Below are 21,117 nucleotides of genomic sequence, written 5' to 3' on the forward strand. Positions count from 1 at the left end.
TTCCTCAGGTCCTATAAAACCTCCAACACCTGGTCTCCTCAGGTCCTATAAAACCTCCAACACCTGGTCTCCTCAGGTCCTATAAGACCTCCAACACCTGGTCTCCTCAGGTCCCAGCTGGTTACAGTTAGAAGAAGAGGGGATGCTGCACAGAGGAATTATGGGCCTGGAACAACTTTAAACAGATTTGCTGATGCCATAAAACTCAAAATTAACATTTTTTTTTCTAAATAATAATAATAATAAAAATAAGAATAATTAAACATTTGGCATGCCTATGGGTAAAATCTGGGTTTATGGAGAGCTTGAATTCTGTTTTTATTTACCTTTCACGCCACCTCCTGACATTTCTCCAGACTGTGGTTGGAAAAGGACTTGGATGATTTTCTCTTCAAATAAAGAACTGAAGAAAAGCAAACAGGAAAAAAGGCACAGACTCTTGCTGCTTGACCAGAAGCACCAAACTGCACAAGAAACATCTACTTCAAATTTGGTCAGACTGTTTGAGAATACACACATTTCTCTTATAAATACTCTTCAGTTACCGCACTACTGCATCACACCTTGATATGATTACAGAAACAACAGTCTATTTTCAAAGTACACACAGTAAAATACACGTTCGTATGCATCTAAGGATATATATGTTAAGCACATTTGTACAAGATCCATGAATATAATTTTGTGCAATTGTACGCAAACTAATATCTCAGACAAAAGGCATATTAGCATATTATCTTTCCATATTGCACCTGCACCCATTTCTGATTCTTCACCGTGCAAACCATCCAGCTGCGAGGAGGAGAGGGGGGTTCTCCCTCCTAAATGTTTTCATATTGCCTCTAATGAAATAAAGACAAGACTCTTAAAGGGGAGGATGGTTGCAGGTGCAGCGAGACGTCTGAACCGAACGGTGGAGGAGTTTAATGAGGCTCGGCGGTGATTGTAAGCGAGGCGATGGCTTTCAGGCAGGTCTGGACGCTCTCCTCCTGTCTGCTGTCTCTCACAGGAGGAGCAGGGTTCTCCTGATGGTCACCACCGTCCTCGCCTCCCGTCTCCAGGCCCTCGCTACTCTGAGGGCTCTGCGCCGAGGACGGGCTGGCGTCAGCGGCGGGGGAAGGCGGGGAGTGCAGCACCTGGAGCCCCCCGACGGGGACGATGGGGAGCAGAGAGCGAACCTGCTGCTGGGAGTGGAGTGGGAGGTGGCTGAGAACGTTCTGTTGAGGAGAACCAGCGGGCGGCACCGAGGCCAAGCTGCTCCTTTGATCCTGAAACAACATCGGTGCCAGAGTTAGCAGCGCCAGCAACACCTCACAAGTCCAGATATTTCAGAATCATGAAAGTGTTCGGTGAACAAAAGGTTCTGCAGCTTCATGCAGTTCTGCTACTGAGAGATTTCAGCCAAACATTAACGACCCAACAGTCCTTGAAAGAAAGCCTTTCACACAAACGTGTTAAACTACGGTCATTTTATTCTGAGAAATCAAGAAGTTACCGCTGCTTTAATCAAACCTTCAAAGTAAAGTTATAATAAGTTGGCTAATAAAAGGTTTCGGCAGCCATCTTGAATTGAATTACCCCAAAAGTTTTTCAGTTATAAATGTGCATCCAGTAATTACTTTCTTAGAGAGTAACATCAGTCCAGAGGTTCATGAGATATTTAGTTAAGACGTGTAGCTAAAGTGAAGGTGGTGCTAAAGTTAACATGGTGCTAAAACTGAGATGTAGGTATCCCTACATCTGTAAATAGTAATGATTTCATGAAGTTCATTATAAATAAAATTATTTCAATTAAAGAGAAATTTCAACCCATCCTTCCTACTATCGCCTCTGGTTCCCTGTCAGATGAGGCAGCTTTAGAAATATCACTAGAACCTGATTTAGGTTTGGACTGTTTTTGTCCTGTTGAGCTCTCTGAATTGTCAAAAATAATGACTTCGTCCAAACCATCAACATCTGCTAGATCACGTCCCAAGCAGACATACCTGGTTGGGTACCAGACGTACCCAACTACACGTATTTCCCAACCAAATAAAGAGGTATTTTCCCTAATTACCGTATTTTCAGAGTCAGAGAGATTTGTCATTCGCATCTCTTGTGGTACATGTGGTGGAACGAAGTTATTTACACAGGGTCCCAGTTGCATAATTTTTCAGACTATAAGGTGCATCAGATTATAAGGCACAATATCAATGAACGGGTTTGTTTTCATACACAAGGCGCACCGGATTATAAGGCTCACTGTCGATTTTTGAGAAAATTAAAGGATTTTAAATGCGCCTTATAGTCTAAAAAATATGGTATTATCCTCATCTTGGATCTGCTCAATTTGTCTGTAATGAATGGTTACGTACCGCAGCGCTTTAAGATTGCTGTATTCAGTGCTTCATTTGAGCCGGATCCTGCCGGAACAGGATCCAGGAACTTTCTTATTTTGACCGAGTGCATTCTGGTAAATGTTTGCTGGGATCCGGCTTGGATCCAGTAACTCTCAGGCTTACTAATAATAAAGTTATGAACAAATATGACTACCTTGAATGAATTAAACTTATATTGGACATGTAAACTGAAAATAATTACATAAACACTCATTTTAAACACAATAGCATACGATATGCCTGTTCGAGTAGCATTTCTGCGCCTACCCTTAAAAAAAATCTCCGTCCCTAAAAGAGTGGTGGAGGTGAGTGCCGAGCTAACCAGGTAGTCGTACGCAGGCAGGAGCTCGCAGGCAGCCACAGGTGCCTGGAGGTTCACATGTGGAGTCCGACAACAACAAGCAGGGACAGAGTAACTTACTTGACGGTTCGGTCAAGTGGGGAGTGTGGGGGGGATGGTTAACAGAAGCGGAGTGTTTACAAGTTTAGGTAAACGTAGATGTTTAACAACCTGTTGAAATACATACATCACATCTACTTAATTCTAAATTTTCTGGGGGAGGACCCCCAGGTTGTACAAAAAACACAGCACCACCTAGTGTCCTGGCATGGAAACTACAGCCAGATTTAATTTAAGTTTAATTTATTTAACGAGGACACCATTACAGTGTAAATGTACAACGTTTTCATAATCGCCACTGAAAAACCATCATTTGCAGAGATTCTTCTCATGTAAACTAGACGTAAAATGAATCTTTGCAGGTTTCTGGTGGGTATGAGTAAAAACTACATTACCGTTTCAAAAGCTCCTTGTTGCAGGGACATCTCCATCTTCGCTTGGTGTCGAGTTTTGTCACAGCTGCCTTTGTGTTGGTGCGAGCCCCGGCGTGGCGACACGGCCCTCAGCACCACCCTCTGCCTGCCCCTCACCGAGGACTCTCTCTTTCCACTGAGCTCTGTCCCAGGAGACACAGGTCGCTCCATCGACACAGGGGACGGGTGCTGGATGGATTTGAAACTTGGAGACCCAGGCCTCAGGGGAGAAGTGTCCCACCTCGGAGACGACCGACCTCTTGGAGAGAGCTCCCGCCTTGGAGATGGATAACGCAGACGTGAAGGGGAGGGCTCCCTGATGGGAGACTCCCAACCAGGAGACAGTAGGCAAGAAGAGTAAGGATCGAAGAGGAGGCTGGTCTGGTCCAGAGGCAGCATGGTCAGAGAGTCTTCATCCACAAACTTGTCTCTCTGTTCTGTGGGAGGGGCAGCTCGGGGGTCTGGACCCGGACGTTTCCCGGAGAACTGCTGGTGCTCGTCAGCTCCGGGCAAAGTGCTTAACGGGCAACCGTGGATGGGAGACGACACTGAGGTAACTCCACATGGCTGAGGACTCAAACTTCTTGAATGCAGCTTTGGGGTGGAGTCCTCCTCGTACTCTTCATCCTCATCATCATCTTCATCTATTTCATCAGCTTCCTCATCCATACCGTCGGAGTCCTCGGCGTCTGAGAACTGGTGTTTGGTCGCTGCAGCCACCTCTGCCTTGGACTCGTGTTGCATGTTGTCCACTTTAAAAGACAAACGTCAGTTTTGTTTAATGCTCGACAACTTTTCATTTGACTCTTCATTTATCCAGACACAACGTCTTTTTAAAAAAAATGAGACCTGGTCATAACTCCATCATAAAGTTCTCCACTAAACGATAACATTAAAATGAACAAGTCAGAATCAATATAACTGAAAGTCTAAAAGCTTTGGGAAGGTAGTAAAATGTAAATAAAAACAGAATCCAGTGACTTGCAGATCCCTCCAATCCGTTCTGTATTTACTGGAACAGTGAACAAGTCAAACGTTGAACTACATTTAAGGTAAAATAAAGTTATTTTAAATTTAATGGCAGCAAAACATCCTCTTTGAAACATCCTCTCTTCTAACAACAGTCTGTACACATCCAGGACCTGAGGAGACCAGTTGTTGGAGGTTTAGGAGGGAAATTTAACCTGTTCTGGTCTGATGGAGGATCCTAACTGTTCTACAGTACTGGATCTTTTTCCTTGTTTGGTCCACTGAGAGTGAGAGAGTGAGCTGCAGCCAGGTCACCAGGTCACACCATGAATTCATGCTGTTTTCATGGATGCATCTTTTCTTGAAAAAGCATCTTCTGGATGAGAGCACAAGTTGTTCTAAGACTGGCACGTTTTTTACATTGACGGAGCTTTTCCAGATTCATAAGCTGTCCATGCCAGAGACACTAATGCACCCCCATACCATAAGAGAGGCAGATTTTTGAAATGTGCGCTAAGAAACATACTAGATGAATGCTGCATTTGTGGTTTTCAAAAAGAACTCCTGAGGCCAGACGGATCCAAATCTGAACAGTTCTGGACTTCACCTCAGTCCATTTGAAGTGAGCTCTGGTCCTGAGACGACGGCAGCGGTTCTGGATGGTGTTCACATCTGGCTTCTTAGTTGTTTGATAGAGCTTTAATCAGCATTTGTGGATGAACTGCTTGCAGACAATGATCTGTGGATGTCTTCCTGAGCCCAGAACAGAACCAGACCTGGTTTTAATACAGTGAGGTCCAGAACCAGCACCAGAACCAGACCTGGTTTTAATACAGTGGCCCCTGAGAGCCCGAACATCACGACCATCCAGTGTTGACCTTCATCCTCGTCCTTTGAGCTCATATTTCTACAGATTCTTCTAATCTGCTGATGAGATCATGAACTGGAGATGACGGGTCCTCACGGTCCTCTGGTCTTCTGAATATGTTCAACTGTTTTTTCACAGACTGCTGAACATCTGCCCATCTTCACTTATGAGAGATTCAGCCTCCCTAAAATCTTCTCTTGTTACTGACCTGATGACAGTAAATCTAATTAGTTGTAAAATGCTCCAGCTGCTGTTTCTTATTTGTACCAGTTAATTTTACAGGTGTTTTTAGCAGCTGTCCCAACATTTTTAAGATGTTTTGCTGCTTTGAAATTCAAAATGACCTATTTCCCCCCCCCAAAAAAAAATCCAAATGGTACTTTCTTTTTAAACATTTTCTCTGTTTACTTTATGCTACTGTGAGTGAATCCAGGGTTAGGATTATACAATGACGTGTATTATACAACAACAACGGTTGAAAGTTTCATTTGAGACGTGATTGCAACCTAAACACTTGAATCACATCAGAGCTCGTTATCTCACCGTGCTCCTGGATCTCCGTGTCGTCCATCGTCACCGACACGCCCAGTTCAAGACATTTCTTCATGTGTGCCTTGGACTTCATGTGTTTAGTCAGGTTTCCTGCAGTCAAAAGGCACACGTGCTTCATGAATGAGGTCAAGGTTGCAAAAAGCATCTGATGAGCAGGGGCACCTCCAGAGGTGGCCAGATGGGGGCCCATTAATAATATAAAGACTGTAACAGAATTTCAGGAGTTTTAAGTTGTCTTATGCAGGTTATTTGAAATGTAATGAAATGTGAGAGTTAGGAGTTGCCTTCTAAGTTAGGCTTTGTTTTGATTTCTAATCTTACAGTTAATATTATGGACGGACAGCAGATCGTCCATAATATTAACTGACTGAATCTTCTCTTAAATTCAGATTTATTAATGAGTAAATACTGAGTTACTAATGTTTTTATGTTTATAGTTTGTAGATTTTCTGCACACTTTGTGGCTATGTTTTGTATTAAAATGTATTAAAAGTTCAGCTTGATCCAGAAATGGTGTGCGATGATTTTTCATATTTGTACCTTTTCAAAATAAACTTTATTTAAAATTAAATTCTCTTTAGAGACACATCGAGATCTCTTCCTTTGAAGATGTTCTCCTTTAAATCTTCAGCGTACATGCTTTAATTTTGTTTTTCTTATGCTACTTTTAGGTTTACTTCTATTTTAGCTACTGTTTTGCTACATTTAGCTTTAAGCTACCGTTTTGTTTCTATTAGCTTTTAGCACCTTTTAACGTGATCTGTTCCTCAAAAAGGAAGAAGCGGGTAAAGATAATGGATGGATGTTTTGTTCATTTTAGCTACTGTTTTGCTAACTTGAGAATTTGTTTGGTTCATTTTAGCTGTAGCATTTGTTTAGCTAATTTCAACAACTTTTTGCCACTTTAGTCTTAGCATCTGTTTTACAGGTTTTAGTTTGTTTTGCTAACATTGGCTAGTGTTTTGTTAAATTTTCCTTTTGCTAATCATAGCTACAAATTGGTTAATTTTGGCTGTTTGCTTCTTTTAGTCTTGACATTTGTTTAGCTAATTTAGTAGTTTTAATGTTTATAATGTTATATACATACTTTTCAAAATAGTTAACTTTATTTAAAATTAAATTAACTTTAGAAACACATTGAGATCTCCAACTTCTTCAAAAGCGTTCTTTGTTAAAAACTTTGTTTTGCATACTTGCTCTTTTGTCTTATGCTACTTTTAGCTAACTTTTTGCTACATTTAGCTTTAAGCTTTTTCTCTTAGCTTTTAGCTACCATTCTGCTCCTTTTAACTTTATTTTGAAATTATCGTTTTGTTCATTTTAGCTACAATTTGGCTAATTGTAGTATTTGACTAATTTTAGCTTTAGCATTTGTTTAGCTAGTTTTAATTACAGTTTTGCCAATTTACTTAGCATCTTTTCTGCTGTTTTTAGCTAGTTTTACCTACTTAGTTACTGTTTTGCTCATTTTCTCTTTAGCATATCTTTTGCTGCTAATAACTACTGTATTCCTAATTTTAGTCCCAATTTGGCTAATTTTGGCTACTGTTTAGCTTATTTTAGCTTTGACGTCTATTTAGCTAATTTTAGCTTTGCAATAAATTTGAAAATAGCATTGTCACTATCATAACAATAATATCCCTTGATCTGGTAACTCATTGATGGCTCTGAGTTACTATCACAGCAAATCTAACTCTGGTATCGGTAAAACTTTATTATTTACAGCCACTTTTGGGTTTGCAAAGGTCACTGAGCTGTAATCAGTGGTAGACGTACATTCTGTAATTACTCTCTGAGAGTTTCATAAAAATATGTGCAGTTGTTTAGGAACAGCAAGTTTATGTGGGGAGTTATGCCCCATCTGGCCCCCCTTTAGTTGTGCCCCGCCCATACGTTTGCGTCACTCCTGCAGATCTTATGATTGGATTGTCTTTTTGATCACCCACCTTTAGTTTTGAAAGCGAAGTTGCAGACCCTACAGACGTACGGTCGCACGTCGGTGTGCGTCCGGATGTGTTTTTTCAGCATGCTTGGTTTTTTACAGCGGATTCCACACTCCTCGCAAATGTACTTCCCCCGGCCTCGACCTCGGACGTACACGTAGTCCTCGTTGGACTTATACCTACAGAAACACAGTACATTTAGATTTTGGTAGATTTAAAGGAAGATAAAATAATCCACATATTGACTGACCCTCCCTCGAAGACTTTAATTCGTGTTGGCACCATTTGGTTCTTGGAGGCCTCCCTCTCTTTCCACTCCTCCTTCGCGGTTTTGGCTCGGCAGCTGTTGTCTTTCACCTTTTTGCCATAGGCGACGTCCACCTCCTTCGGCTCCGGTTTCCTCTGCAGCTGAAGCCAATGAGCACACGCCGTGTTAACACCCGTTGTGAGTGGACTCCATATCGACAGGGTAAACCGATGCATCGTGTATTGTGTCACTCGTGGTGTTGCACAGCACGAGTGACACAATATGCATTATGCTGCTGCTGCTGCAGGAAAACCCACCGCAGGAAACCAAGACTTTGATACCAGAACAATTCTTCTTACTTCACCTGACATTAATGAGGTGAAGATATGCATCTGTGTTTTACATAGATTGGCCTGTAGAATTTCTCCCTATCCTGAATAATATTAGTGCATAATAATGCACATTATAAGAATAACAACTTATATAACAATATAGGTGAGCAACTTTCATTTTGGTGCATACAGTAGCTACATGTATTGCACAGTTGACTTCAAAGAGTGATTGCAAAATTTTAAACTACCTTTTTTAATCTGTTTGCACTCAGAGTATGTTTAGGGAATAAGTCTCAGCAACTATAACCAAATTTTAGTTGAATTTCTTTAAAAATGACTGAGACATAACAGTTATTGTGTTCTCTAAGATCTGTTGGCTTTGGCAGCCATATTAAATCAGACTGACTTCAAATGTTAGTCAGCTCCAGATATTCATCTAACGATGACTTCCTGCAAATTTGATTGAAACTTAAGCAACGATTCATAAGATATTTTGCTAACAGACAGAAACACACACACAGACATTGGCAAACTCTATTTGTTCACCTTCACCGTTGAGCAAAAGGCAATCGTGTTACGAAAAGCACTTCACACTAAATAACTCAACATTCTTTCTTGTTTTTCAACGCTAAGACAGATGTTCTCGTTTTCTCACCTGCTCCACGGTCTGTCTCCAAAGGATGAGGGATGAGACCAGCTTTCCCGTGCCAGGCTGACACATGGCAGCCAGGGTGTAAATAACCTTATCCCCCCTTTGTCTGGAGCGCAGCAGAGCCAGCGCCGCGCTCGTGCTCAGCTCCAGAGGATTGGGATTGTGGGAAGTGACGCACCAGGCGGCGTACACTGAGGTGAACGGTGCGGTGCTGTGGGAGCATGTGGGCTTGGTGTAGTTAAGGAAACACCAGCTCACGCCCGTCGTCGTGCGAAGTCGAGGAAACTGAGAGAGGAGCTGTGGATGGGTGTCTTGACGTGTGGCCAGCTGCGCCAACGTGTCCATCTGCACGAGTTTGTTCGTTTCGGTGGATGGCATCACAGGCGAGCTCGCCTCCAGGGAGCTGCTTTCCATGGCAATTTCATCAGCAGCCATGCTCCTGCATGGGTCGCCCTGCATCTCCTCACTTAGGTGGCATTTCCCCAGCTCCACAGCACTTAGCTCCTCAACTATTTGCCCAAAAATTCTCTCCTCCTTCACCCTCTTTTGCTGCTTAACCTCCATGAACTGGTCCAAGCTGCTGGCCGGAGAGAGCATCCGCTTGTTCGTGCCACCGCTGGAGGCGTTCGTGGTCGATATGGTCCTGGAGGTCAGAGACAGAGGGATGCCCGTCTTTAACTTAGCTGATGACAAATCCAGGGCTTCCACGTTCAGTGTGTGAGCTGTAGGCGGTTTTGCATGAGAATCAAGATTTACAGACAAACGTGAAGTTTGACTCTTTAGGGCAGATATAGAGGAGCCAACACCGTCATACTGATTGTCAAAAATCTGTGATAAAGAGGTGTACATGATGCTGCCAAAGGATGGCACATTAGTTTGGATTCTAACAGGAACTACAAGGCTTGTGTATGGTATCTGGGGCAATGTATTCCCGCTGGAAAACATTGGCAGAGTCTGTGGCAGAACGACGGGAGCTGCAAACAGAGAGGGGGTGCTGCTGAGGTACGGTGCAAACACTTGTGTTACTTCAGTGTCCATAATCAGTGACTCCTGTCTCACCAAGTTCCCCCTCCTTCTCTCCTTCGCAGAACTAATGTCCACATGTCTAACTTTGGATGTTGGAGAAAGGCTGCCATAGTCAAACGATACGCTGCGTACCTCTGGGAACTCCCTGCGCAAGTTGCATGGTGCCTGCTCCGAGGAGGAGCGTCTCATTTCATGCTGCTGCCGCTGGTGGAGCACAGAGAGGGAGTGCCCACTCCCTGGCACAGCTAAAAGCTCCAGCGGTTTGCCAAATTCATCCTGCCTGACTGGAGAGGCTGATTTTAAGCTCTCCTCTCTGTCAAAGGAGAAAGTGGAACTGTAAGATAAGTTGCTGTCCTGACTCGGGCTGCGTGAGAGACTAGTGCAGGCAGACTCGAAGCTCGATTCCCCGGAGGAGTGCTCGATTTCAGCCAAGCGAAGCCTTTTCTTCTTCGGAGGGAGTTTCTCTGGTGGGAATTGTGCTAAAGTTTCACTCCTTTGAGGCCACTGAAACTCCTCTGTGTGCTTTTCCAGTTCCTTTGCTTGCACTTCCAGAGCTTTTTCTGGACTGTCGGGTTCAACCGTGACTCTGATTTCTGGGACTTGTATGTTCGACTGTCGCACAAGTTTAGGCCCGAGCTGAGCTGACTGCCTTAATCTACCATCACATTCCATTTCAAAAGACACACTCGCCTCCGCTGCTTGAAACGAAGACAGAGTCTCCAACCTCTGCTCGGGGTGAGGCCTGTTGATTGAGTTTGTGTGCTGAATAACTGAAATTACATTCCCTAAAGTTTTTCGTCCTGACGTTTCAGAGCTCATTGATACGTCCATATTGCACCTGTCCAACTGTCCTCTCCCTAAAGCCATAATGCCCATTGCAGCTTGTTTAATGTCATAGTCTTTGCTTGAGTCAAACATGTCCTCGCACGGTTCGTGATGACCCCCGTACTGACCCGCCAGGTCCTCTTCTTCTCTCTTCTCTTTGCGACGTTTCCGTGTCGCCAGATCCATCGCATGTTTCTGTTGGCTCATACTAGGCACCATTGAGGAGTAGTTTTCCACTTCCTGTCCTGAAACTGAACTCTTCCCATGGCTCTCAGCATCTGTGTGGCCATCATGCACAGAAAGTTCAATGGCCCCCTGCCGCTTGAGTTTCCTCAAACCGCCTGTGCTTGTTCTTTCATCAAACGAGTGGCTGCCTCGGAGGGCCTGTGGCATACTCAGACACACGGCGGATGACGTTGGCATAGAGTTGCTTCTGATCAGAGGTCCTGTGTCAGAGCTGGATTCCAAAAGTGACTCTTTAACCTCTTCTCTGCTGGATGATTTTGTGTTTATTCTGATCGACTCGACTGTGTCTTTTTCTTGAGTGAAAACGCGGGACACACCTTTCTCTGAGCATTTCCCAGCATGCTTGTCTGATTCTGCACAAGCCACATAGGCTGAGGTCTGCTTGGGACTTGGACGATAGCATTTTCCAAACATGATCTCTTGGTAGGACTTGGCATTGGTGTTTGGAGGGCTGGTTTGGTGCTCGGAACTCTCTGAGCGTGAGAAATAGCCGGAGTCTGTGCTGCCCTTGCTGGATTGACTCGGGAGTGACAGATTATGCTCCGAGTCGCTGCTTCTTTTTTCAGACAGTCGGAGGGCGAGCTTCTGCTTGATTGTGGAAGATTGAATTGCACGACTAGCCTCAGCCGTGACAGAAGATGCATTGATTTCTTGGGCTTGGGAAGAACCATCCTGAGCTGACATTGACGTGGTTCTCTTTTTCTGAGCAATGAGATTTAGGACTTTTACAGCAGTGTTATCTGATCCCTCCATCGGCGAGTCCAGCAGCAGCAGCGGGTCATTAAGTGTGTCCTCGTCTGTGTCCGTGCTTTGCTCAGCGTCGGAGAATAATTCTCCTTCCCCTTCAAAAGACCCCTGTTCGGTATTGGCATTGTAAGACCCAAGCTCTGAGCATGGCACTGATCCAGCTTTGACAGAGTGAGCATGGGACTTCCTGTGTTTGTACAGGTTACTCTTGGTTTTGAAGGAGAACCCACAGGGGACACATGGATAGGGCCGTTCCCCGGTGTGTGATCGAATATGTTTCTTAAGAACGCTGGGCTTGGCACATGCCCTTCCACAATAATCACAGACATACTTCCCTGGTTTTGGTGGTTTCAGATCCACCTTAGACATCACCTCTGTCAGTTGATTTGTTCCTGGGTGAGTGCACTGCTGCTCAAGTGAAGTTGAGCACTTCTTCTGGGTTGCTTGTCCTGGTGTCTGTGCTGAAACCTTGTGTCTGCCATTAGAGGGCTGGGTTTGGGACAGCTGATCCTCTAATTGCAGAGCTTTTTCTGAGCCGGACGTTTCACTTAAATCACACGTGTCTTTGCTCTGATGGTGCCGTGTTTTGCCTTCTGATTCAACCAGCGGCCTTTTTTGAGTCTGTGCAGCCTCTGGTGTGTCTCTTTTCGGTGCAACGTTTCTGTCCTGACCCTCGGTAGAGCTTTTCACCCCTGCAGTAGTTTCAAGTGACTCCATGAATCCGATGTCACTTCCTTTTGCAATTGATTTTCAAGGATGATATCTGTTATGTAACTGGAGTGGCATCAACACGTATGTGGACTGCAGGGACCGGTCATCTGAAAGAAACAGGAAAGAAAAAGAAGTTAGAAAAACTCCGATAAGGATATTTATTGTCAGCTAGAAGCACAAAGAAAAATATGTGAGTTTCAAGAAAGTGAGATCCATTCAAGGTTGTTTCCCAGACGTCCTTCTCATAAAACTGGACTATAAATTTATAATGAGTTCAGTCACAGCAACATTTGTCTTTTTGCAAAGTTACTTCATTCTAACCCTGGCACAAACCCTCAGATGTCCTAAAACCCAGTAAATGTGCATGCACTGTGCATGTTAAAAATGATTGTGTACATGTATTTTGTGTGCTATAAGACAATAAAAGCCTACTTTTCCTTGTAGGAATGCATATCGCCCACCACTTTCCCTACCAGAAGTTTAGACTGAGATCATCTTATGATGAGAAATGATGGAGTTGATCTGTTTTGGCTAAATTTTTTAAATAATGATGTAAATCGAAGCATGTGTTAAAGACCTGAAGATTAGTTCAATATCTGTAAAAATATTGATATTGACTGTGGTGGCCATCTTGAATTGGGCGTACCCCAGTTGAAGATGTACATTTGCAGCATTTCATTAAACTCTTTCTAATGGTTCATGAGGTGTTTTGTATCAGACAGGCATAACTGACAGTAACAGAACAGCCATTTTCATACTATAAATCATACAGATGTGGCGGCCATATTGAACAAAGTTGAATCCAAAAATTAATCAGTTGTAGATGCACATCCATGATTATTTTCCAATGGTTTTGTTCAAATTTGAGATGAGATGTTTTGCAAAAAGTACAGACAAATATACACAAAATAATTAGCTATAATGCTAAATATTGATGATAATGAAAATAAATATTGGAATTTGTCTGCATAGCAAACTAATTTTTATTTAAAAAGCTACTGGTGTTGCACAACTCAGGATTTTGCTAATTTAAGTTACACGTTCAATATCCAATCAATCAATCAATTTTCCCTGTTTCTCCTTCCCTGGTTTCAGGCAGCTGGTGCCCATATCCAACAGTCTCAGCGTGAGAGGCAGCAGGCCCCCTGGACAGGTCTCATGTCCATCACAGGGACATACAAAGACAAATGAGACAAACATTCACACCTAGGGAAAATTTAGAGTTACCAACTAACCTAACTTATGTTTTTGGTCTGTGGGAGGAAACCGGAGTATCCGGAGAAAACCCACACATGCACGGAGAGAACATGTAAACTCCACCCAGAAAGGTCTCAGGCTGGGAATTGAACCTGAGACCTCGCTGTGAGGCAACCACTCTAACCTCTCCCTCAACAAATGTTCAACATTGAAAGTAATTTTCTGGGAATAATGAAGAGCGACCGACCTGTCTGCATTTCTTTATTTTATTCACTTTGTTTTTATTTCCTGCGAACAAGGCAAAGGCGATGACAAAGTTTTAGTTTCTGCATGTGTCTGAGTGGATTCGTGGACAAACTTTAATGAAACTTACAGAAAATAATCACTGGACGAACAACTGATAAAACCCGTTGAAGCTAATCAATTCAAGATAGTTGCTACAGCAAACGTAAAAATGGCTACAGTTTAGTGAATTTTGCAGGAACTGAGCTAAAACTTGGTGCAGTAGTAGCTGAGAGTCATCCTCAACACATACTCTGAGCTTGACATGTGATGTGCATGAGGTTTGATGGCTACAAGTCACTTTTTACTGTCACTAAAACTCTGGCATGAAAGGTGGCGGGCGATACGTATTCTTTTACGACACTCAACTGATAAGACTGAAAGCTTCACACCTGTCTTCGTTGCCGGTGTCATCACTGGGTGCACCGGACCGCATGCTGAACTGTATGCACACACACACACACACACACACAGCTCCAACCACAACCAGCCTGTGTTTACAGCAAGCTAGTCCAACGACTCCACATCCTACATTAAAGGGTGAGTATCTGAGGACACGTCATCCCCATCTTCTCAGTATCAAACGCTGTGTCCTCCCTAACGAGGTTATGTAAGATTATCTGGCTCAAACCCTCTGAGTTCCCCTTAATTAGGACATCCTCTGACTCTCGCACTGTCTCCCTTTCCTGCTCCTTGTTAGCATAACACACACAAACCAGAGGATGGGAATCCAAGGTGACTCTGGAGGTGCATGAATGCAGCCGTGGGGAGGTTTTTTTTTTATCAGCTTCTGCCTCTTTGTGCTTCAGTAGATTTGAGGGCTTCTTACAGGATGGTGAGGGGGGTGGGAGGTAGGAGCTTGATGGGATTGATCCATGTTTCAATGAAGAGACTTAAAGAGGGAAACTAAGAGGGGTACCCGTGGGGGGTGTCACAATATTCTGAGGCCTGGTCAAGGTGACCTCATTGCTTTCTGTTTTCATCCTCTTTGAGCCAGGAGGAGAGAGAAGTGGGGGTGAAGAGTGACACTGAGATAAGACCCTTGGAAACAATGCACACCTTTGAACTGTGGAGGGAGCCCACCTTCAGGGTCCCGCTGACAAGTCAGGCTCTCACTTCAGGCAACAAGCGCTCACCTCTACCGAAAAATAATAATAATAAAGCAATTGTGACACGGCAGCAATGACGTGCACCAGCAGAAGGCAGGTGGGTGGCAGTAGGTGTTTTTCAGGATAACTGTGGGCTGATGGTGGTACAATGTGTACGCACGGATGGAGATATGAATTACTGGAGCACATCCACGAGAAAAATAAAACAAAAACGCTGGCTGTATGGAGAGCATCATTGTGTTGCTGCATTACATCATTAGAGGCTAAGTTGGCCAATAAAGGAGCACCAATCCAGAAATATCCCAAGGAGATGACTGGAGCTGTGGCAGAACATGAAGAATGGAGCAACAGCTCTGTCTTAAAGCCCTCAGCCGGGTCGAGAGAAGCCTCGGCTCCGACAGCAGCTGACATTCACATATCAAATATATTTCTCCCACTAACCTGACATTTGAATGGTCCCCTGTTCCATACCGACAGTCACATGTGACATTCCTCATACTGCCCGGTCCGGTTCTCCATCCTCCTCGGGTCTGGATGAGAATCAGAACAAAAGACAAAAAATCAGCGCGGTAAAGTCCCATCAGCTGAGAAGCTGCTGGCCGAGCGGGCGTACATTAGAAGATCTATTGATGCGAGCAAGTCACCAGAGAAAATACCCAACCATGACGTGCGGACCCAGGCACAAAAATAGCAAAGGGGCCCATGGAGGGATTACACAACAGCCCACGTTTAAGGACGCTTTTTCCTCCCTCTCTTCCACTCCCTCTCATTGTGTTTGAGCGCACAGCAGCAGCTGCCTCACTCACAGAGAGGGGAGGCAGCCGACACGAACCGAAGGGCCGAACGACGACGTCCTCCTTCATTCAGCTCCTGATTCTGACTTATCGACCGCCACGATGTGGCCGTGTCTGTTTCATGCATCTGTCGTGGAATATCTCGTAAACCAAAGGATGGATTTTATTGTAACACTCAAAAAATAAACACTGGTTGTGCATCTACTATCAACTAACGTATGGAGTCAATCCAATTTAAGATGGCCGCTACAGCCAATCAGTTTTAGCCAACACAAAAATGTCTTTGAGTCAGTTTTACACATATTGAGCTGAAGTTGTCAACAAATTCTGAGAGTGGCATCTTGTGATTTACCACAACCTTATTTTTGTTAAGGTTAATGGAGAGTGATGGTGCAGAGGTTAGAGAACATGGGCTTGTGATCGGAAGGTTGCCGGTTCGACTCTCTGGACCGACAACATCAATATGTGGGTGGAGAAACTGAAACACCAACACCTGCCTCCACCCTCATTTGCCCCACTCTGGGCCCCTGAGCAAGGCCCCTAACCCAACCATCTGCTCCCAAACAGGTCTCTCTTGAAACTGAGTCCTCGTGACTCAGTGAGACTAGCTGTATAAATAAAGATTAAAAAATTAAGGTTACAACTCCATCGTGACGCATAAGAATTTTTATTGCCCATCATGGAGCAAAGTGGGGGTATTGGAAATGCCCTCCATCCGTTGGTGCACGTTTTGAGCATGATAACTGATAAGTCTAAGATGGCCACAAGTGCACGTCAGAGTCAGTTTTTCACCCTGTCTCGACTGGTTTTGAAAAGTTTAAAAGGGCTTTTATAGAATTTAAGGAAAACTGGGTGACATTTTTATCCTACTCTAGTGTATTGTTTTAAATTATTATTTATTACAATTATTGCCCTTTACTGTTATCTTATATGTTTTATATATTTCTAAAGTCTTATTCTAATCTTGTTACTCGTTTTGTTTTTTTGACACGTGCCGCTGCCTGTTCTTGGCCAGGTCACCCTTGTGATCGCAATGGGTTTTTTATCTGGTTAAATAAAGGTTTAATAAAAAATATTAATAAGTGAGACACCAACTTCCATTTTGGTGTGTAGTTGCATCTAAACGTAAGACGGGTTTCTTTCAAAAACTGAGTTGTCAGTCAAAATCCAACATGGCCACCCCCGTATACATATATGTCAACTGGCCAAACCTACTATTTGAGGAAACTTTGCTTTCTAGTTTTCATTTTGCTTAAAAGTATAGTTTCCTCAAATGATTGGGGTGGCTGAAGATAAATCAATGGTGGCCAAGGCCACCATTGGCCACCCCCTGGCTCCGCCACTGCACCTTGTGGGGGATGAAATGACTCCCTCCATTCACCAGGATCCGTCGGTCTGCGCCACCTCGGACAAAGCAAAACAAAAAACGATCTGTTCTTCTCCACAGTGTAACTCCTCCCCACTTGAATATCTTGCACCAAAAACATTCAGGTTTAAAACACTCGTTTATAAAACTTCAAATCCCTCAGCTACGGGGGACATCTGCGTACCGCTTGTTTTAGTTTCAAACTACGGCATGAACGGTGGCGGGCGATATGCATTCCTTCAAGGAACGCTAGACCTTTCAGTTCATCCTCTGCCGATGTGGCGTGGATGTATTTATGCAGTTTAATACCTGAACGTGTGTGTATGGGCAGAGGAAAGGGAAAATGTAAAAAGCGACTGTGAAAGGCTCTAATGACACGGTGCCGTAGTGTGAATGTACATCTCCGACAACATTCGACACGCTCACTGAGAAGATGTGAATGAACGACGGCGCGCAGGGTGCCTGACTGCTGCAAAAATCAGACTTGTTCTGTGAATTGTGAGACACCCACAAGCGACTCTGAGCTAGCTCTTCCCGTCATGACAGGATTTGCTTTGTGAATGGAGAGAGTCGTGATGAGGGTGTCATTACCACGGTGAAAACTGGGACAATGCTGCAGATTAATGCGCAGCTGCAGTCCTCGTCCTGTCAATAAGACGTTTGACTTCAGTTAGAGAGCCTCTGCCTTCATGCAACTGCTTGGGAAATCGAGACTCCTCTGAACAAGATCGTGCGCTCTGATATTGTATAAGTGTAAACTTAAACAGAATTGTCTTTTTTTGTTCATTGGGATTTTTGAGAGTAGTTGACTGAATATTTTTTAGTTATCACAGCTAAATACTGGACTGCAGGCAGCTTATTTCAGCTCCTGGACACTTCTTCTATGCTGTGGGAAGCAGTACGAGCTTTAGTATTTTCTTGTGGAAATATGCAAGGTCTTCCCTGAAAAAGACTTTGGATGGATGGGAGCATATGTTCTAATTCTGTTCATACTTTGCTGCATTGATGGCACCATTTTAGAGCACTAATGCACCCCAATACCATCAGAGAGGTGGGCTTTTGAACTGTGTGCTGCTAACAGGCTGAACGGTTTCCCTTCTCTTTGGTATACAGATTATTCAAATTTCAATCTGCCCGACCTCAGAACAGTTCTGGACTTCCCCTCAGTCCGTTTGAGATGAGCTCTTGTTCAGAGAAAATGACAGCAGTTCTGGATGTTCACATCTGGCTTCTTCTTTGCCTGATAGAGCTTTAAGCAGCATCTGTGGATGAACTGTTTGCAAACACCAATGTGTGGAAGTGTCCCTGAGCCCAGGACAGAACCAGACCTGGCTTTAATGCAGTGGCCCCTGAAGGACCGAAGACCACCACCATCAAACGTTGACTTTCAACTTTGGCCTTTGACCTCATTGATGTCTACAGATTATTCTAATCTGTTGATGAGATTATGAACTGGAGATGGTTTTATAATGGTAGAATTTATATGTTTAAACTTTTGATATATTCACGATGTTCCATTGTGAAAACAAATGGGTTTATAAGATTTGCAAATAATTTCAGTATGTTGTATTAATATTTAAAACAGCACTTTGGCTGGCCCTGTTGCTGCTTTTTAAATAAAATGGTATGGTATGGTAAAACAAATTCCCAAATTTTTCTAAATTTGTGTTGCACAAACTGTTTTAAATATTTTATTTAGGAGACATGACGAGTTTCAAAGACCCTTTGTGAGACAATGAAAAGAGTTTTGAGCTTAAAAATAACTGAACCTGTGGAAACTTGGGGCACACTCTGTGTTCTGGAATATCTGAGAGAAAACTTTGTCTTATAACAAGTATAGGCACACTGGGTGGGAATAAAATCTTACATTTTGATGTATAATTGTGGGATTCCAGTGTTTTTCCTCTGCAGTTCACCTTGAGGCAGGTTGGTGCCAATGAGCAGCAGCTGGGACCAGTCTGGATAAAGATCTCCAGGGGTACGGCTGCTGAAGTCTTCCTTCCGATGCTGGAACATTACAAACCAGTCGATACAGTGACCGCCTACCTGTGGTTCTGAGAACTGAAATTATACATACCAGTTATTCATCTGTGCCGTCCTAGTTCCTGTTTCATGAGAATCATACCTGGAACCTACCTGTGCACCCCCATGTGTTCCTGAGGTAGACTGGATCTAAAGGAACTTGTTGCTACCTGTCTGCTTTCTACTTACCTGCTAACCACAGAAACATCTACTTACCTGGAATCGTCCACCCTCCTCTGTGTTGACAGACCTGGAAGAAACTGTAAGAACTATTTTTTGTAGTTACTCTAGACCCAGCTTACCTGAAAAAACTACTTACCAGTCCTCCTTTGCAGATTCCTCCAGTATCTCCTGTACACACCTATACATATCCATCCATCCTCTTTCACCTGTTTCGAAGTCGGGTCGCGGGGACAGCAGCTAGAGCAGGGAGACCCAGCCACCTCTTCCAGCAACAGCCCCCCAGTTCCATACTCATGGAGTACCCCCGACAGTGTGCTCCAAGGAACACGGTCAAACGCCTTCTCCTAGTCCAGAAAACACGTAGACTGGATGAGCAAACTCCCTTGACCCCTCGAGGACCATGAGGGTAAAGAGCTGATGCGTATATACTGTATATAAACCAGCAACTAGGGAGCACAAGCCAGTGTATCTCCGGTTCTGGTCCCAGACCTGGGTAAATGGTGAGGTTTGTGTCAGGAAGGGCATCCGACATAAAACACTTTTGCCAAAACTATAATGCAAGTTCATCAAAGCGAAACCATACCGGATCTGTTGAGGCCCGGGTTAACAATGACCGCCACCGGTGCTGTTGACAAACAGGGTGCCGGCGAAAATTGTGCTACTGTTTGTCGAAGACCACGAGGAGGGAAACGTGTCAGGAGACCGAGGGAGACGAGGAAAGTGAAGAATGTAGGTAGAGAGGACATGGAGGTAGTTGGAGTGAGGACAGAGGATGCAGAAGATAGAGTGAGATGGAGAAGGACGACTCACTGTGGCGACCCCTGAAGAGGGAAAAGCCTCTGATCCACTGTGCTGCTAAGACACCACACATTGATGCAGAATGTTAAGATCAGTGGTTAATTTAAGCTGGATCCTGCCAGAACAAGATCCGGGAACTCCCTCATTTTACGGCAACTGTTCGTTCAGATCCGGCAGCTCGTGCCTCCGCCCGTGAAAGTCCAGTCATTGCGCATTTTTATTTTGATTATTTATAAAAAATACAATGACGGGAGACGTTGTCCATGGAGTGGATGCTACTCCTGCAGCAGAGACGCTGACCGCATGTCCCGCAGGGATGAAGCGTCTTCATCCACCTTCAGCTGTGTGACAGAATCCAAAGCAGCACAAACGAACATTTTAACGGCAGTTGTTGGGGGGATTGGAACGCTTGACAGAATCGGAGCTGCTATTCACTGCTCTCTAAAATAGTAATTTCAATTCAACCTTTATTGAGGACTCAGGAAGTGCAGTCTTTTTTTTCTCCAGGTGTGTTTATGGCATCCTCGGTTGATCTGTTAGCTCTGTAAGCAGATTGGTGGGGGTCCAGGGTTTGTGGGAGGAGTGAAGTGATGAGACTCCTGACCAGATTTTCAAAGCACTTCATCACCACTGGCGTGAGAGCAACTGGCCGGTAGTCCTTTAAGACGAGAACAGTGGGGTTTGTTGGGCATGGGGTCTATTGTAGCCTTTACACTTATGTGTGACATTAATTGTTTAGCTTGTTGCCGTTTTCTCAGAAGAACGTTTGTGTTGCAACACAGATGTAGGTTGTGTAGGGCAGCTGACATGGGACCAGAACGTCACAATTCAATTCCCAGCCATGACCACATTTCTGAGCAAGACACCCAATCTCCAATTGCTCCCCGGGTGCTCACATAACTGCCCACTGATCCACCTGGGTGTATCTCATGTGTGATGGGTTAAATGCAATTTTGTCATTTTTATGGGAACATACACTGATGACAACGTGTGTATATATGTGTGTGTATGTATATATATATATATATATATATATATATATATATATATATATATA

General features: G+C 43.9%; 1 protein-coding gene across 1 annotated transcript; it reads right to left on the bottom strand.

Annotated features, from left to right (window-relative positions):
- Positions 1 to 881: 881 nt before the first annotated feature.
- hivep2b (HIVEP zinc finger 2b) lies at positions 882 to 15,405 on the bottom strand. The gene is made up of 7 exons (XM_037695070.1): positions 15,339 to 15,405; positions 8,758 to 12,416; positions 7,774 to 7,931; positions 7,527 to 7,702; positions 5,572 to 5,670; positions 3,174 to 3,943; positions 882 to 1,268 (listed from the first exon to the last, which is right to left on the bottom strand). Exons 2-7 carry the CDS (start codon positions 12,313 to 12,315, stop codon positions 924 to 926), a joined length of 5,106 nt encoding a protein of 1,701 aa, XP_037550998.1. The 5' UTR covers positions 12,316 to 12,416; positions 15,339 to 15,405; the 3' UTR covers positions 882 to 923.
- Positions 15,406 to 21,117: the final 5,712 nt, after the last annotated feature.

The sequence above is a fragment of the Nematolebias whitei genome, chromosome 21 (genome assembly GCF_014905685.2).
Source record: "Nematolebias whitei isolate Nwh7 chromosome 21, NemWhi1, whole genome shotgun sequence".
Lineage (NCBI taxonomy): Eukaryota > Metazoa > Chordata > Actinopteri > Cyprinodontiformes > Rivulidae > Nematolebias > Nematolebias whitei.